Source organism: Camelus ferus, chromosome 21 (assembly GCF_009834535.1).
Source record: "Camelus ferus isolate YT-003-E chromosome 21, BCGSAC_Cfer_1.0, whole genome shotgun sequence".
NCBI classification, from domain to species: Eukaryota; Metazoa; Chordata; class Mammalia; order Artiodactyla; family Camelidae; genus Camelus; species Camelus ferus.
The window spans coordinates 13,079,897-13,098,676 of NC_045716.1; the positions used below are offsets into that span (position 1 = coordinate 13,079,897).

General features: G+C 41.3%; 1 protein-coding gene and 1 long non-coding RNA gene across 3 annotated transcripts in view; both read right to left on the reverse strand.

Moving 5' to 3' along the window:
- The window catches only part of TIPRL (TOR signaling pathway regulator), a 28,442-nt gene extending 22,274 nt beyond the window's left edge, over window positions 1-6,168 (reverse strand). Inside the window, exons 1-3 of one of the 2 annotated variants that reach the window (XM_014567057.2) lie at window positions 5,938-6,168; window positions 1,008-1,187; window positions 221-320 (exon numbers count right to left, since the gene is read on the reverse strand). In XM_014567057.2, coding sequence (XP_014422543.1) covers window positions 221-320; window positions 1,008-1,187; window positions 5,938-6,041 — 384 coding nt within the window. In that variant the 5' untranslated portion in view covers window positions 6,042-6,168. The remainder of the gene's footprint in view (window positions 1-220; window positions 321-1,007; window positions 1,188-5,937) is intronic. The other variant, XM_006193975.3, reaches the window with a different exon arrangement.
- Window positions 6,169-12,385: 6,217 nt separating this feature from the next.
- On the reverse strand, window positions 12,386-18,570 carry LOC116658658. The gene is made up of 2 exons (XR_004313888.1): window positions 18,504-18,570; window positions 12,386-13,739 (listed from the first exon to the last, which is right to left on the reverse strand). It is a non-coding gene; the product is annotated as an uncharacterized LOC116658658 (long non-coding RNA).
- Between the last annotated feature and the right edge of the window lie 210 nt (window positions 18,571-18,780).

Here is an 18,780-nt window from a genome sequence, read left to right on the forward strand (position 1 = left end):
CCAATCACATTTTTAATAAAAATTGTTCCACTACAGCCTTCCTTTATTTTGTGCTGATAATCAACAGGCAAGATCCCTTCACATTAGGTTCTGAAGCCTCCCACAACACAAAGTACGCAGCATGAAAGCAGCCGGAAAAAACAACCCATTGCTAGAAAGTTCTCACTCTCAGACTGTCCAAGACCATTAATGACTCATAAAAACAAAAAATAAGATTTACCTTTAACTTAAGTGATTCTCCAAGTAATGTTCCCTTGTAATCTGTTGTATAGGTCCAATCATACGGTTTAATAACCTCCTTGGAGTGTTCACCCTCCGTCCTCAAATACCAAAATGAGAAGGATCAGGTTCAGTGATGCAGAATACAGATCATCTGTATACATGTAACACACCAAATGACATTCTACAAATAATATAAAATATCCTACTAAAGACATATGCTTGTCATAATTCACTTATACAAGATCTTTATTAGTTTTTTTGGACATTTATTGTTATTTAATTTGTCATATACTAATGTAGTCTCTCCAACTAGTCTGTACAGTGCCTGAGGACATGGTTTAAAGGCTTACACTTTTTTCAAAGAATCTACTACATACTAGGCACAAAGTAAATAACTGCTGATCTGATTATAAAAGAAAACACATTTTTCTTAATTTCAATGCTTCTCAAATTTTCAATGCAAATCGCAAGTAAACATTTTTCTTCAAAAACAGGAACATTAAAGTACACAGTGTAATGCCTCTTCACTAAAGAACACTGAAAGCTCAAAAAAGTAAGCACTACATAGCTCAACTCAATTGTAATTCAGTTTAATTGAAGAAGTATTCAAGAGTGGGGTAAACTAATCTCTATTTTATGGATGAGAAAAACGAACTCTAGAATGATCCAACCATCAAGTTTAATAATAATATCAGTCCTTCATTCTAATAAAACACACATGTCACAACTGAATATCTGTTCAACTCTTTTCTTTTTGTTTAACCTTTAACTGATTAGATTCTCACCTGCTTTCCTGCCACTCTTCAGCACAGGCTACTTTAAGCATTCCTTGGTAGTTGTTCACACATCTTAATGCATCTGTAGCATTGAACTCAATCCCAAAGCCAGAACCATGCTGGATCCTTAAAACGTTGTCTCCAAACATCATTTCAGGGAGAGATGGCATATGCAATTCATCAGCTAACCTATGCAGAACCAAAAGTTAGCAGGATTATTTTACATCACTGTTGGTTGGCACTTTTGTTTCCTTTTGATCCCCACAGAATACCTCCTACTCCTAAATGAGTTAACTAATAAATGTTTTAATAACATGATAGATTTGTAAAGTTTATAAATGCTTTCATCATCCATTCTCTCTTATAACCCTTGGTATGAAGATTTTAAAGTGGCTGCTAGTTACTTCAAAAAAAGTAGCTCCTCGCACAGGTTGCCATGCCTTATGACCCTATCCCCTCAGTTATGACCAGGACTTTCAATTTAGAGATGAAAGTTCAGCTTCTCAACCAAAGGCAATTATCTACGTGTTGGCAGGAGCCCCTGAATTTTAGCCTGAGAACTCTGCCCAATACAATCATGCCAAATTGAATAATGGCCAATTAAACTTACTCTGATCTCTCTTTTCATAAGTCTGAATGACAGTTAAATGAAGCACAGACCAAGAGACATGGCATGACATAGAGCCATGAGGTAAAAAGGAAGAGAGAGCGAAAATTTTAAGTAACAGCAGAGAAGCAGACAGAGCAAAGCAGAGACTGAGAAATAAGACTAAGAAATAAGTCTCTAAGAGTAGAGACTTCTATAGTAGTTGGGGCCACAAGAACTGCTGTTCATTTTCTGAGCTAATTCCTGCATTTAATTATGTCCTCATGTACTATTAAATTCTCACACCTTGAGGCAAGCTGGGAGGGTCTCCATTCCTTGCAACCTGAAAGCATAATTAACACAGAAGTTCCATGGAAGTGACTTTCCAGTTAACTTACGTACCATTTTTTTTTTATTTTATTGACTGGAAAACTTTCAAAATGTATTACAGACTTCTCTGTGTTCTTACACAGAAAATACAAAGTGCTATTTTACCTTTTCTTGATGATCAGAGATCATTACATTTAACAATCTTGTCAGACTAATGTCTTCAAGTTCAATTGAGTATCTTTATCTCCAGCTGCTCTAGACACACCCTCATCCCATTTTATTTGACTTCTAATCTAACATAGGCTGGAAAAGCAAACAATCACATTTCTTAAAATTGCATAATGAGTAAACAGAGAACATGAAAAACAATAATAATTCATTTACTAGGGCAAAGAGACTGTAGGGAACCTTTTTCCTTCCTTACATTTCCAGTATAGTTATAATCATAAAATAGACAAAGAGTCAAAAGTTTAAATATGCTTTGAGTGAAGTTCTACGGGAGTCTGAACAAAGTACAGGATTCTAGTGCAACTGATCTATGATAGCTACTGAAGCAGATTCAAAGGCTTTCTTTTCCTTTTTCTTTTCTAAGATTTCTAGATTTTTGAACAGCTACATAGCTATACTTGTTAGGTAAGGTAAAATACTTTATTAAAGAATATATTCTTATATAAAGCTAACAAAGGATCTATGCGTATCCCAGGACCACAGTTATCCTCTTTCCAATTGCTTTAAATGTATTTCCAATCAGACACACCCATCTAGCCTTGTACATATATTAAAAACAAGCAAAAAAACCTGCATAAACCAATTAAAATATTTAAGCTTTAAATGGAAAAATATATTGATTCTTATTAGAAACATCTATTTCATTCTTGGGTCATCAAAGCCACACAACTTTCAAGAATAAAGATGAATTCCAATTCCATTATGACGGCCCAGGAGAGGACTTAAAGCACCATAAGCCCATGTTTCCATAAGCTTCCTATCCTGGTGAAATTTTTGTTCTAACACAACAATTATATTAATTATAGCCATGAAGAAAAGATAGTAGTTGAAGATCCTGTTTCTTCTAGGTAAACACAATTTCCAGTAAAATTCTTAACTTGTTGCACGTTTAAAAAGGTGGTGATAAAGAAAGAAGAAGCACCCACACTGATGAGGGAAACCAGCACGTGCTCACCAGGATTTTGATTGCATCAATTTACATTTCACCCTGGGGCAAAAATTAAGAACGAAGTACCAAGACTTTAATCAAATTTATATTCTTTGACTCAAAGTATCAGCTTTGGGAAATCTGTAATAAAGAAATAATCTCCTATCTTCCCCTCTGAAAAAAAATTAAAAAGAAAAAAGAAAAAATCTCCAATGCAGGAAAAAAACACAACTATACACATTAATACTCATAATCATCTTATTTTTAATAGTTAAAAAGAAATACTCTGAATGTCTAATTATAAGGAAATAAATGGTTATGTAAACTATAGTATATCTGTATGAAATATTATGAATCATTAAAAATGTTTAAAGGGAGGATATAATAATGTAGAAAAATGCTTATGATACAACAGTAAAGAAAAAAAACAGACACACTCTATGTTTATTACACCTGTGTGTTTATGTATATGTGCACATATCAGTGATCTAACATTTTAAGTTGCACATCTTTAGGATGATATCTAATAACTTTAAATTTCATTATAAATTTACATTTATTTTTTGTTATTAGGAAATAAAAAATATTAAAATCGAAAGATTGACACTACCATGCAAATGTCCATAAACAGATAAATGGATAAAGAAAACGTGGTTTATACATATGATGGAATACTATGCAGCCTTAAAAAAAGAAGGAAATTCTGCAGTATGTGACAATACAGATGAACCTTTAGGACATTATCCTAAGTTAAATAAACCAGTCACAGAAAGACAGATACCACATGATTTCGCCTATATGACATATCCAAAATAGTCAAATTAATAGAATCAAAGAGTGAAATGGTGCTAAAGGGAAGCAAGAAATGAGTTATTAATCAACAGACATAAAGTTTCAGTCAAGCAAGATAAGCTCTAGAAATCTACTGCACAACTCTTTACCTACAGTCAGTAATAATGTATTGTACACTTACAACCTTGTTAGGAGGGTAGAGCTCATGTTAAGTGTTCTTAACACAATAAAACAAAATACCTTAGGGCAAGGTATCATGGAAAAATTTAGGATGGGGGAGGATAAGCCTTTCTTTCGTCATAAGAAAGGAGGACTAAGTACACTCAGGTAGATCTATTTTAGAAATAATAAAGAGACTGAAGATCTGGAATTTGATTCCTTTAAACCTCTCCATGCATCTAACACCTCCTGGAGAGGTGCAAGTAAATTGTACAGGTAACCACAATTTGAAGCTGACTATTTTATATACAGTACAATTATATACAGTGCAATATGTAACAGAGAAAGTTATAAGGAGAGGAAAACTGAATAACTCCTCAATCTGTGGTGAAATAAAGGGAATTTTTTCCCCTTTCTGTATTTTCTTAATTTTTAGTGACTCTGCAAGAATGTCACTTTTTTGATTTTTAAATTAGGAAGTTCATCATCCTTTCATGACTCTCCTCTCTTCCTTGGTCACTAACCTCTGCCTGAATCTTAAAATACCAGTGCTTCCTAGGGTTCCATCTCATGACCTTTCCCTTTTCTTCTGGATAACTTCTAGATGATCTTAATTAACTCCCAAGGTTCCACGTATCAACTATAAACTGAAGGTTCCCAAATGTAAATCCACAGACAAGTTACCTTTTTTAAGGTCCAAGTTAGATATATCCAAATCTCCAGTTTATAACCCAGATACAACTCATATTTCAACAAACTAAACTCATCCTCTATCCAACACCTGCCCCCAGTCTACTCCTCCTCCTGGGTTCCCCACCTTATCCAACCGCAATGCTTTCCATACAATAGCCGAAGTCAGAAATACTGCCAATAGTATAGATTCCTCCTTTTTCCTTCCTCCTCCTTATCCAGTCCTGCAGCCCTCCAATCCATTCTCCAAATCATCCCCAGAGAAATCTTTCTGAGTGTACATCTTATAATGTCGCTCCTTTCTATAAAATGACACCCTGTGGCAGTCATATAAAATTCAAAATTCCTTGGCCTAGCATAAAAGTTCTCTCAGTGGTATCTCCACTCCCCAGGGGCCTACCTGACTTGCTTATCATCACTATAATACTCCCCCTCTGATACCTCACGCTCCAATCACACAGAAACAGTTCTCCAAGGCTCCCACCCACTCTCTCTGACCTCCCAGCTTGACACGTACCCCCTGACCCCTCCCCCTAAAACTTTGTCATGATTCAGTTCAGGCATCACAAACGCATCACAGCTGTCACTCTCCCTGGCCTTCCGGCTTTACACATGTCCCCACTACCACCCCATCCTACCGACTTTATCAAGATCCAGTTCAGTCATCCCAATTTCCCGGACGCCTTGTTCCCCTAAACAATCTCAAATAACCCTGCACATACACGTCTATCAATTCACACAATATTGTAATTGTCTGTCTCTCTCAGAAGACTGAATTCTTGAGGCTATCTTTCGTCTTCTGCATCTCAAATGCCTGGCACAGCACCAGACATGCTAAAAACCAAGCCTTTATATCATCACCGTTATTACCCCCCCCCCCCAAAAAACCCCACAGGTCAGAGACATCCAGAAAGAAAGAGTCTAAAGGTGGCGCAGGTTGGGGCAGGTAGAGACCCAACGGGAGGGCAAAGTTCACAGGAAGAGTCACGCTCTGCTCAAACCCAGGCGGAGTGACAATTTCACGAAGGCTGTTCCTGAAGAACCCGAACCGAAGGACAGGCGGTGGTAACAGGAATATTCCCTGGTGTTGTCATTCAAAGGTCCGGTCCGGAGGGACCCAGCCTCAGTCCCAGAAGGGCTGGGGCTGCGCGGAGCTCGCCCTGCCTCCCGCCCAGGCCCAGCTCCCCGGCCCGCGCCCGCGCCCGATCCCAGCCCCGGAGCCTCACTTCTCCACATCCGCTGACTTCATGATGTGGGTCTTGGACGCCGTCAGCTTCCAGGGCCCGAAGGAGAAGTCCTGGTGGCTGCTCTGGAAGCCGTGGATCATCATGGCCGCGACAGGGCCCGCGTGGGCCACAGGGAACAGACTGAAGCAGCGGCGGCAGCGCCAGCGGCGGCCGACACCGGTCCCTCCGCCTCCCTCCGGCCCAGCCCCCTCGGCTTCCGAGCCGTTACCATGCCCGGCCCCGCCCCGCCCCGCCCCGCCCCCTGCCGGCCGACCCGGACGCGGGCCCTCCTTTCCGCCTTCTTCTCCGCCCCTCGGCCTTTTGCTTCCGGGCCCAGTTGCCAATATTGCGTGACCCACGTCTTACGTCACGACGCACCAGAGTAAAGGAGGGGAGAAGTTGCTGTGGGCGAGGCTTCCGCAGCAGAGGGTGTGGTCAGGGGCGCACCGCCCCCTGAACTTACTGGATGGCGCGGCATTTTAACGGACTCCAGTGTTGGAGAAGGTGAGTCCCACGTGGTCGGTATGGACCTTACAAAGCAGTGAATTATCTCGCGTGTTGCCGAATCGTAGAGAGGAAGGAGGTGCTCTACATTCTTCTGTTGAGGCCAAAATTTTTTTTATCTTTTTTTTTTTTTTACATTTTTTTTTATTGAGTTACAGTCATTTTACAGTGTTGTGTCAAATTCCAGTGTAGAGCACAATTTTTCAGTTATATATGAACATACGTATAATTCATTGTCACATTTTTTTTCGCTGTGAGCTACCACAAGATCTTGTATATATTTCCCTGTGCTATACAGTATAATCTTGTTTATCTATTCTACATTTTGAAATCCCAGTCTGTCCCTTCCTACCCACCCCCTGAGGCCAAAATTTTTAAGTCACTTAGAGCTTAGGAGATCCAGCATCAAGTTCTACAAGACTTTGAAGTGGACATTGAGCTACTATTGACTAAGACTCCTACCCAAAATTTCATCTTTCGGACATTCAAGACTTTCCTGGTCTAGCTATTACCTAAGTACATGGTATAGTGGAAACAACACTGGAAACCCAGTGCGAAATCCTCTTTTGCAACGCTGTTCTGTGCATCCTTGGCAAACGACTTAACCAATGCTTTGGATTCCGCTGCCTCAAAATGATAGGCTTTGATGTTAGGGCATCTCCCAAATCTTCCTTTCTGGCCTCATTTCCAACAAATCCCTCCCAGCCCTACCCACCTGCACTCAGTCCTACCTCTGAGCCCTTACTCTTGCTGTTCTGTCTGCTTGAAACTCATTCTTAAACCTGTCCCTTTTCAGACTCAACCTGGCACTTTTTAAAAATAAAGATTCTCCAGCCCCTGTGCCTTTCCCTAGCTGGAATGATCTCCCTTGGATTATTTCCCCTTCCATAGGTCTCTACCTGCCTCAAAAAAGGCTTTTCCTGAATCTTGGAACTGGATTTAATCATCTCTTTCTCTGAAGCAACATTTAAGTCAACTTCGCTCATTCCAGTTATCACTGTCCATTCATTCATCTAAATGAATGTCAAAATTTAAACACCTGCTATCTGCCAAGCATTCATTTTATTACAAAACAACACTCACACCTTTTTTTACAACAGAGATTGACAGTAAAATTCCAAAACATGATTTCAGTGATACAAGGCAGGACCCCCCTGCCCCTCAAAATGTATGTTAACCATCTGTCCAATTTCATCTAAAATTTCAATTGCTTCTACATAGGGCAACAGGCCACAAATTTGCTTAATCTCTCATTTACATCTTAGTATAAGATTATATTATATCATTCTCTATGAGCTGGCCTTGATAGAGAAGTGCCAGGCCACCCTATCCAGAACTGAGTCAGTTCTTTCCCATCTACCCTCCGAAAACTTTTGTCCCTTTCCAAAATTTTCCTAGACAAGGTATGATGATTTCCTATTAGAAGGGTATTTTTATTTAAATTTAAAATCTAACAACTAACCCAGGTATCTCTGTAGCCTCCAATTCATCAATTTATTAGAGGACTTTAAGACTAAAATCCTTTGAGCATACAAAAAAATGAATCTTTAAAAGTACAATTTCAAGCACTCACACATTAGAAAGAGGTATTTAGACACTGACAAAGTGTTTTCAGTGCCCATGCAAGAACCATCATGCAACAATTATCTGATTTATAAAGCTGGTCCTTGGGATAGACTAATACCTGGAACTCGATGGGGGGAGTTCATTTTTGACCAGATTGGGCATAGGATGTTAAAACCAGCAAATCAAATCGTCTACTCTCCAAGTTTGCCAAGATTCAGTTCTGAGAACAAACAACTGGTTATTAAAGAAATTTACTCATTCTACAAACATTTTCTTCCAGCATCTATTATGATACCAGAAACTTTTAGGTATAAGGACATAGCAGTGATTTAAAAGGGCAAGATTCCTTTCATGTTGGAGCTTATACTGTAATGGAGAAGACAGGAAATAAGCCAGTAAACACAAAATTTATGAACTCAGACATGAATAAATTCTGTGCAGAACATTAAGCAAATTAAGTGGAAAGAGGTGTGTATGTGTGTGTGTTTAGGGGCTGGAGAGCACACTGTATACGTGGAGTGATCAGAAGAGCACTATCTGTGGCGATAACACTCGTGCAGAGGCATGCTGATAGGAGGGAATATCCATGAGAAATTTTGGAGGAAGAACATTCCAGGCATCGGATAGTCAGGCCCAGAGAAGACAGTGGGTTTGTCACATTTTAGGAAGAGCAATAAGACCAGTGTGACTGGAGTGGAAGGACCTGAGAAGGGTTTGGAGAGGCAGGTAGAGGCTCCACCATGTAGGTGTATTGTAAGCCATACCATATCCTTTCTTGGCAACCTTATCAAGTAAATGTATAATTCTTCAAAAACAAATAAGCAAACAAACAAAAAACTTGTTAAGCAGAAGCTTACTGTCTCTAAATAGCCTATACCTTTTATGAAACTCTAATGATAGAGCTTAGACCGAGGTAAAATCTACTTCCTTGTTACTTACATTATTTGAACTTGGTGTTGTCCTCTGGTGCATTGTGGAACAAGAGAAAACACATGGCCGTATGAAAAGAGAGAAGAAAATTGGATTTTCTGAAGAAGAGCCTGTGGAAAACTCCCTTTGTTCCCCTGCATGTGAAATTTCAAATGATGTATATTGGCAGTGAATGCTAATACCTGCTTGATGTGGGGACACTTGTGAATGAATGATCTGGATTATGGGAGAGAATCAATATTGTTCAAATTTGTATACTGCATCAGTTATAATTTGATTTAACTGTGTCTTCTGTCTCAGAATGAGTTCTTTCTGCACTATAGAATAGCATGCAGAAAGACTGATCTTGAAACTGCTAATAATTTGGCCAAATTGCCCATCCGCAAGGCTACCCAGCTTCTCCCTCCTTCAAGGGGTTCAGGATCTGTGAACTGACTCAGATCTCTGAGAGGAGGGGCTATGGCTCCCCTGCTGACACAATCCGGGGTTTGTTTGTTTTCTTTTCTCCTTCTCCTTCTCCTGCTCCTTCCCCTTCCACTTCCCCTCCTCCTCCTCCTTCTTTTTTTTTTTTTTTTTAACTATACTTAGGGTTGTGTTGGTAATATCAATCAAGTAGAACCTTAATGATCTGCCCATCTATTCCTGACTTAAAGACCCATCATCAGTTGCTCCCGCCCAAGATCTCTGTGGGTCAGTTCGTTCAGATGATCACTTGGTTCTTGCTGCTTGTTATGGTTACCATATTCACATTGCCTCTGGTCAATCGAGTGCTTCTGTTTGGCTTTTGACATCTTGGACATCCCTACATCCGTACAGAAATCAAGGAGTATATTCCAGTGGAACGTCTCCCCACTCCATCCCTGCACTACAGAGGTCGGCCATCAAAACACTTTCCAAGGATGGTGATCCCCTTTTCACTGTTGTATTTCTTGGTAAAGAACATCCTCTAGTCCTCCCAGGGGACATAATTAGGACATGAATGAGCAGGTTACACGTGAGAAATTCATTCCAACATTCTTACCACCCTGTCTTTGCATTACTTCTACATTAAATCAAGGAAAACCTATGTCTCTAGTTCTGTCATCAGTGGTCATGATTGAGTTCAGGTTTCAGTCATCCTACTGAGTACACAAGTCCCAGCTGTTCACACCCGTACTGAATCAACATATCAAAGCATTCAGCTCACGCTAAAATTACATTGCTCCCTCACTGGACCAACATCCTCAGATTTTATTCTAGCACTTGTTTCCTGGGGTTTTGCCAATATAAATTAGCAAAATATTGCCATTTGCTTGCTGTTTAAGCATTTTGGATTTGACTTTGCAACTTGACCCCTGGCTATGCTGAGAGTGAGTATTGTTAAGGATCTAGAGGCAATGAGAAGTGGTAGGTGTGGGGCACAGAGAGAACTGGAACCCTTTTGCAAATTATCTGCCTCCGATGCGGTCATCCTAGAGTTTTCAAGCCAGGCAGGACCATCTCATAAGAGAGAGAAAGAGGGGTTGGGGATTGCAGGGTCAGAGTACTTGAAGTTTCCCCAAAATCTTACTGTAAACTCCAACTCTTCTAATACATGTCCTTAAGTCACATAAGAGACCTGCACATCTGCAAATTGAACCTGTGTTAAAAGTCAGCCACCTGCGGGACCGTCACTGAAGCTCACTGTCTGCTGTTTCAGGCTGGCAGCTCTAAGGCGAGAGATACTCATCACAGGCAGCTGTAGAAACTCCCTACTGTTCTGACTTAACGATGAACAAAGTCAGGGACTTAAGTCATATATTCTGTTGCTGTTTTGTGGTCCCCCTGACATTTTTAGCATTCAGACTTAAAGTCTATCCATCTGTATCACTCTCCTCCTCTTAAACAACATGAGGACCTTGGAATGCGTAACATCTCACTTTATGTGTTGTTCTCCTCCTGTGTATTTTAAAAAATCCACTCTCCGGCTCTGTTTTTCCTAACTGCCTAAATGGGAATTTTTTACAAAAAAAAATTCTCAAAGGGAATTGTGTTTATGTCAAAACAAAACGGAAGAGGTGGCACTTGGGACCCACTGTCCCAGTGTAAAGGCTGCCAAGGAGAAGAGGACGTCTTAGGAAAAGTGGACAGAGGCAGCAGAGATGGCCAGTGGAGCCGTGGGCACAGAGAGAACCGCGCACAGGGAGTTGACTGAGGGCCTCGCAGTGTCTCCAGGGATTAAGTGCCTGAGGGTAGACTCAGTACCCCCGGGTTATAGATGAGAAGACTGCTAAACACGAAGACATATTCCCTTAGGGAGTATTTTAGTCAAGTTACTTTGGGTTGAAAGTAATAGAAACCCTCTTCAATCTAGCTTTAGCAAAGTAGTCTATTCTTTAAAAAAGAGAACATGGGTTTAAGAACTGGGGGTCACCTCATGGAACGTGAGGAGGAAGTGAATAACCAGGTCTCAGGAAGGAAGGGGTCAGGAGCCGGTTAGCCCTGCACAGTCTCTCTCTCCTTGGCTCCTAGTCTCTGTCTTTCTCCTTTCTCTCCTGTCTGGGCCTGTGCTTCCTTCTCCTCTCTCTGCAGATCAGCCATCTCTGCTTCTCTTTGTATGCGCCTCTCCACCCCAGAGCTTCCTGGTAGACATCTTGATAGCAACCTCTTGGCTCACATTTCAGACTTCCAGAAGAGAGGAGCTGATTGGCTCAGCGTGAGTCAGGTGTCCAGCATGGCAGAGTCAGCTGGTACAAGAAGGGGCCAGGCTGGTGCAAGCCCATTGGGGTTTGGAGACAGTGGTTCTCCGAGGAAGGCGTATACTCACCCCTGACCCTCAGCGTCTGTAACAGGAGACTCTGGGCTGATTAGAGGGGGAACAGAAGGCTTTTCAAGTATGTGGTGCTGCTGTTATACAGGCAAGTCCCAGTAGCGGCAGAAAATATTAGCAGAACGAGATATGAAAAAAGGAAAATTTGAAAGAAAAATTATACAATTTAACCTCTACCCATTTCACAGATTTTTGGTGGGCAAAAGCAGACCTAATATCTAAGCAACACCTTGACAAGGCTTGAGGACCCCCAAGAGGATGGATTAAAGGTGAATACTAGGATATTTCTCTGTGCAGTGGAACTGTAGTCGAAAGTCAAAATTAAAACTGCTAGCTGTAGGCTCACCAAATAGGCAGAACAGGGGAGTATCTACTTATAGGGCAGCCCTCCGGGTCTTTTATGTCTATAGTCAACCCAATATACACCCATTTGAATTATGAGTAATTGACATGAGAATTAACACTCCTACTTCAGCTTCTGAGGCATTTGTTTGAATCCATGAGGACCTGTGTGAATTTTCACTTGCCTGAAGCATGGCTGGATACCAGGAAACAGGAGCCACCATGTCGCCGTCCTGACAGTGGTCCCTACCTCTCAGAGCACTCTACTGGCTTACAGTGAAATACTCTCGGAATCAGTGGCATTGTTTGTGCTGATTCTTTTTTTTTTTTTTTTTTTTTGTCTTTGATGTTGTTTTTGGCATTAAAGTTTTCATTACACAAATATTGTAGTGCTTTGTTGTGTATATAGAACATATGTACACTTGTGAGCATAGATTTCAGTCTGTGGCATGCAACAGTGGAGAAGGAGCTGAGGGAACATGGGTAAATCATCCTATTTTACAACCATTTATAAAAGGAAACAGCAGCACTATTTCATTGTTACAATAATTGATGTTAACTATTGGAGTAATCATGTCCATTTTGTGGAGAACTAGTGTTGTTTTACTATAAATGGGCATTCATTTGGGGACTCAGGAAAATATAAAAATGTAAAAGACCTTGACTTTCAAACATTACCTTTAAGCGTGTGAAAAAAAACCACTGCATTATTTCTTAATAAGACATAAAATACTTCTTTAAAGTTTTCTTACAGCAATAGACTCTAGTGAAAAGTACAGTTATGCTTTGGGTGCTATAGTTCAACTCACAGAAATGCCAAGCTATAAAACTTCAGAGGCTACACTATAACTAAGGGAACTATTGTATGCTCATTTCTTTTTTTCCTTTTTTTTTTTCATTTTTTAAAAATTGAAGTATAGTCAGTTTGCAATGTATCAATCTCTGGTGCACAGCATAATGTTTTAGTCATACATATACATACATATATTCATTTTCATATTCTTTTTCATTATAGATGACTACAAAATAATGCAGGAACTGAATATAGTTCCCTGTGCTATACAGTATAAACTTGTTTTGTATGCCAATTGCTGAAGACAGAACTGAAGCAGGGGACCCGGGGATTTTTGAGACACCTACTAGGGAAACACAGTTAAAACAAAACCAAATAGAACAACAGCAGGAATTCATGCTCTCTGTCCGGGGATGCTCTATGGTCAAGATATTTTTCTTTCTTTTCACTGCTTATTTTAGGGGAGAAAACAAAGATGAAAGAAACAGAGGCCATTTGCACGTGGGGAATTTAAATGGGTAAATGTAGGCTTTCTGAAATAATAAACTTAAACGTGAGTTCAAAACCAGGAGATGGGGATGAGCTGGCAGAGGTGGGAGGAGGGAAGACCGGGGCTGAGATCTAAGTGGATCCTCAGTGGGGGTTACGTCTCTCTTGGCGAACACAAGCAGGAGGCTGTGCGCGTTGCCGCGGGCAGTGGGCGCAGAAGCAGAGCCCCATCACTGCAGTATTAGGTCAGGTCCCACCAAGATCTTCATCCACACAAAGGAAGCGGCACTAGCGAAGGAGCAGAGAATGGATGTAGGCGATGCTGTGTTGTAACGTGGCTAGAGCGCAGTGGAGTGGTGGGAATTGGGTCTGTGAGCTCCATGGCTGATGCTAAACAAAAAGGAAAAAAAAATCCCAAGGGGTTATTGCTGTCACGGGGTGAGATCAATCAGACTGCTCTGAGCAGAGATAAGGCTGAGGCAAGTGAACTCTTCAACATTCACCTTGAAATGGAAAAAGTCTAAACAGGCTTTGGGGAAGGAGCCGAAGTGGATAAGCACTAGGGATCTGGAGCCAGGCTGCCTGGATTCAAACCTTCTCCCGCCACTTGCTAGTTATGTGACCTCTGCTAAGCTTAACTTTTCTCATTATTTTTTCTCATTATTACTCCTAATAATGGCATGCCTCACAGGATTGTTAGTAAGATTAAGTCAGAGAATACACACAAGTATGTAGGGCAGTGCTCCCAAAGGTACTGACTCATGACCTCTGTCCATTAGCATCACCAGTGTCACAGATGTGGGCCAGTGCGTGCTGGTTGTTCAGGGCGATGCTGGCTCTCAGAAGTGTGGTCCTGAGGCCACATGCATGAGGATCACTGGGAGCACTTGATAAAAATTAGGCAAAATAGAAACATGCCTATTGCTCCTCCCAGAAGTACCGATTCGGAATCTAGAAGGGTGAAATCTGATTTGAGAGGAGGGCTTCATTTTTAAAAATCTCCTCAGCCTAATCTTATGTCCACTAAACTCAGAGAATCCCTGGACCAAGGCAAGCCCTGAGGCTACTTAAAAGCTGATGCACTCACCAGAGGGAGAGCAGAAGACCCTAGGATGGGGCAGGATGTCCCTACAAGTTGGTAGACAGAGTGCTCTCCTTCTGTTAGGTGAAGTGTGTGTGTGTAAATACATGCCCTTGGTGGGGAGCGGGGCTGGAGCCTGATGATAATAGTGGTGATGATAATAACTATGATTCAGTGGGTAACTATTCTGTGCCAGACACCATGGTGAGTGATTTACATGAATTCATTTAATTCTTAAGATGAATAAAATTTAACTCATGATCTCAGATATGTGTGAGACACCTGGATATTGCTACCATAGCCCAGGACCCACGTGTCCTGCCAGCCTGGTGGTAGTGTATCCTAATTACAGCAGGGTAGTTACAGCTAATGAAAAAAAACCTCCCAGGGATGTCCTGCTAGGACTCTGAGTGGATGAACTATCCGCTGGGCACAATAGTCACCCAGGATGATGGCAGGACTTGGGAAGGAAAGGCAACAGTAGGCCAGTCATCAAATCCTTCAGACAGGGCTTAAAGTGACAGAGAGGAGGAGGGGAAGGGGTGGTAGAGTTGGGGGGGGATTAGAAGAGCGATGGTCCTGCAGCATTAGTGTGGAGTGAGACCACTGAAGCCCACCCCCACCTCGGAGGGATCCCGGCTGGGAAAGAATGCGCTGCCCCACTCATAGGGCTGAGAGGGAAGTAGAGTCCTCACAGGAAGACAGATTTCAGTTAAGAAATTTGAACAGATTGGGATGATTCCTGTCCATCAATAGTCTAGGAATTTATGTAAGAATTTGTTTTCCATGGTTATTGGTGAATGGCACCTCCATCAGGTCAGTCACCCTGGCCAGGATCCTGGGGAGAACTGGTTAGACCTCAGTGCTCGTCTGTTGACCCCACTGGGCTTCAGATCTCTGGAATATGCCCGCCTCCCTTTGTCCTATCACAACGTTGCTTCTGGCCGTCATCATTTCTCTCCTGGATTCTCCCCTAACTGTAATGTACTGAAATAGGAATATAAACGATTATAATAATTTTCACCATCATAATGACTCTCCCCAGAAAATAGCTTATACAAAACCAATAGTTTTTGACTAGAGATGACTTAAGAGTTTGTGTGTACGTGAAGTGAGCCAGAAAGAGAAAAACAAATACCATATATCACTTATATGTGAAATGTAAAAAAAAGACAAACAAACTTATTTACAAAACAGAAACAGACTCACAGACATAGAAGACAAACTTATGGTTACCGGTGGGGGAAAAGGGATGTGGAGGGATAAATTGGGAGTTCAGGATTAGCAGATACTAACTACTATATATAAAATAGATAAACAATAAGTTTATATTATATATAGCACAGAGAACTATATTCAGTATTTTGTAGTAACTTATAATGAAAAAGAATATGAAAAGGAATTTATGTATGTACATGTATGATTGAAGCATTATGCAATACACCAGGAATTGACACAACATTGTAAACTGACAACATTTCAAAAATGAATAAATGAATATGTAAATAAACAAACAAACAAATAAAAAGAACCACTGCTATAAGCTCCTGTGTGGGAGAGGCTGTGACTGCATTTTCCAGCACATGCAAAACCTTCAACATATACTTGTTGAATAATTAAATCAAGGATGCCGATGTGAATTTTTAACAGTATATTAAGCAAGCTTTGTCACTAGTCTCATCACATCTCCTCTTTTCCTCTACTTTTACCATCACATCAACCCCTTTGAGCTGTGAGTCCCTTGCAACTTTCCCTGGCTTCCCACACGGGTTCATTAATTGCTATTTAAGTATCAGTTATTATAATGGTTAAAACGTTCAAACACATAGCTCTGTTTTCTTGATTGTGAAGCAAACGTGGAAAGGTACGGGGGACTGTTACTTGACCCCTAACACAGAGTTGTAGAAATCTCCAATAATTTTGACTCTTTGTTCTGCTAGACGTCTAAGAGTAACTCTGAAGCCAGCTCAGGTGACAAAAGCAGGTAAAGAATGGGTCCCTGGTGGGAGCGTCTTCCCAGAATCCTATAGATACCCACTCTGTTCAGGTCCAGGCCACATACTGCACACCACAGTCCTCATCAGCCTGTCTTGAAAAGATTGTATCGTTCATGTGTATTCTAACGTGTACGAGCTTGGTTTGTGCTGGAGTGGGGTGGTATGGATCACAGCACCCAGGAATTTCAGAGTTATTGACAGAAGTGGGGATTTAATTATATTTGTTTTTTCAAAGGGAGAAGGAGGAATTGCTGGCTAAAGGCACACTCACTCAATACATTGTGTATCTTCTGTACTTTAGGAACTGCTCTAGATAACACTGAGATAAAAGACACCACTTCTGACCTTAGGAAGCAGACAGTGTATTTGGGAAAGTGACACATCTACATAAAAAAAGACACGGGCGCGCTCTCCCCGAGCACTGCCAGCATCTCCTACCCAGCATCATGGCCACCCTTCAGGGCCGTACCCTGATGCCCAACAATGGTTCTTAGGGCAACAGGAAAAAAAAGCACAGGCTGCCCACAGGCTTCCAGAAGGTCCTGTTCCACAACGTCCAGGGGCTGCAAGCGCTGCTGATGTGCAACAGCTCTTACTTTTCTGAGATGGCGCGCAATTCCTCCAAAATCGGCAAAGCCATCCTGGAAAGGGCAGCCCAGCTGGCAGTCAGAGTCACTGACCCCAACGCCAGGCTGCCCAGGGAGGAAAGTGGATAAACAGCTCATGTGCACCCTTTATTTGTGGTAAATAAAACCTTGAAAACTCTGGAGAAAAAAAAAAAAGACATGGAGATAATCTGCTTATGTGAGCTCTGAGAAGGCAGATTTTGTCTACCTCCCCCCAGTAAGCCGGCCACTTGGAGGGTGCTCAGGAGATGTCAGGTGTGTGAAAGGACTGAGCAAGATCAATGCTTTGCGAATTCTGAGAAAGGAAGTCTGCCTAGTGGTCAGAGGAGGCATTAGTGGCTCATGCTTATGTTAGGACTTGAAGGACAAAGTAGGATTCAAATAGCAGAAGAGGAAAATTTTGCTCCAAATGCTCAAGTGTCTTATCTGGAGGCCAAGAGCTAGGAATGCCCAAGAGACAGAGAAAGAGAGCAATAAAAATAGTCAGTGATGGACTGTTCTAGCCACTGTCAGAGATAACACTCCCATTCAATCTCACATGCACCAGCTCTGTGAGCTATATATTATTATTATTGCCCATTCCACAGATGAGGAAGCTGAGAATAAGAAAGTTAAATAACCTACCTCCCCAGTGTCATATAGTAATAACCAAATAAGAAAAGAATAAAAATGTGATAGGTATTTGATATAGCCTATGTATTTTCTTTAAATCAAATTAAATCCAACTCAGACCCTTGCCAAAAAGAATAGGGACTCCTCACCCCAGCATCGTTCACCATTACAGCTAGGATAACACAGAGGTCTAAGGATCTAGATCTTAGGCAGGGAAAGAAAAATGCTTGAGGAGCCTCTCTGGTCTTGGCCCACAGGCTCACCCTGAGATGCCCACGGCCCCAGCCTGCAGGTTCCCAGAAGCTCTGCTGCCTGTGCTCAGCCTCCTGGGTGTTTCCATTCCTCTGAGATCCCACTCTCTCCCAGGCTTCAGGAAGGGTGGGATGAATGGGGGTGCAGGGATGCAGAGTAGGAGGTCTCTGACCCTCAGGGTTCCCCCAACGTTCAGTACCCTTCTCAGTTTGAAGAACTCAATGTCTGTTTATGCCTATCTCCTACCTACCCTCTCCTCTCCCTCTCCCACCAAACAATACAAAGCTCCCTTGAAACTAGGAGCACAAAACCTTGGCTGTTCCTTTGGAATAGGGGAGGGGAAATATTGCGAACACAGAACATATAGCTTTTTCTTTTGGACAATTTGATAGCAGCAAAAAGAAAAAAATGCCAATTAATATCTCCATAAATTAATCTACCACAAATAACTAACATATTTTACAGTTTGCTGCATGGCAAGGACTATACCCAGCTCTTTACAAAGAGATAGGTACAATCATTAGCCCCATTTTATAGTTGAAACAAGAGCTTAGAGAAGTCAAATATCTTATTGAAGATCACTTACCTAAGACTTCTAAGTGATAGAATCAAAACTCAAGCTCAAGAATGTCTGGCTGGAAAGTCTAAGCTCTCTTCACTGCTCCATATGAGGGAAGCAATCCTTCCCCTCCAGAGTCCAGAGCAAAGGTTTCTTTTTTTTTTTCCTTTCTCTTAAAAAAAAAAAAAAAAGGAAAACCTACATAATTACAGACTACATTAGATAACAAATCCAAGAAACTTCCTCTTGGTTTCATAAAAAATCAAATTTCATTTGTCTTTGTCACCTTCTAGAACTTTGCATT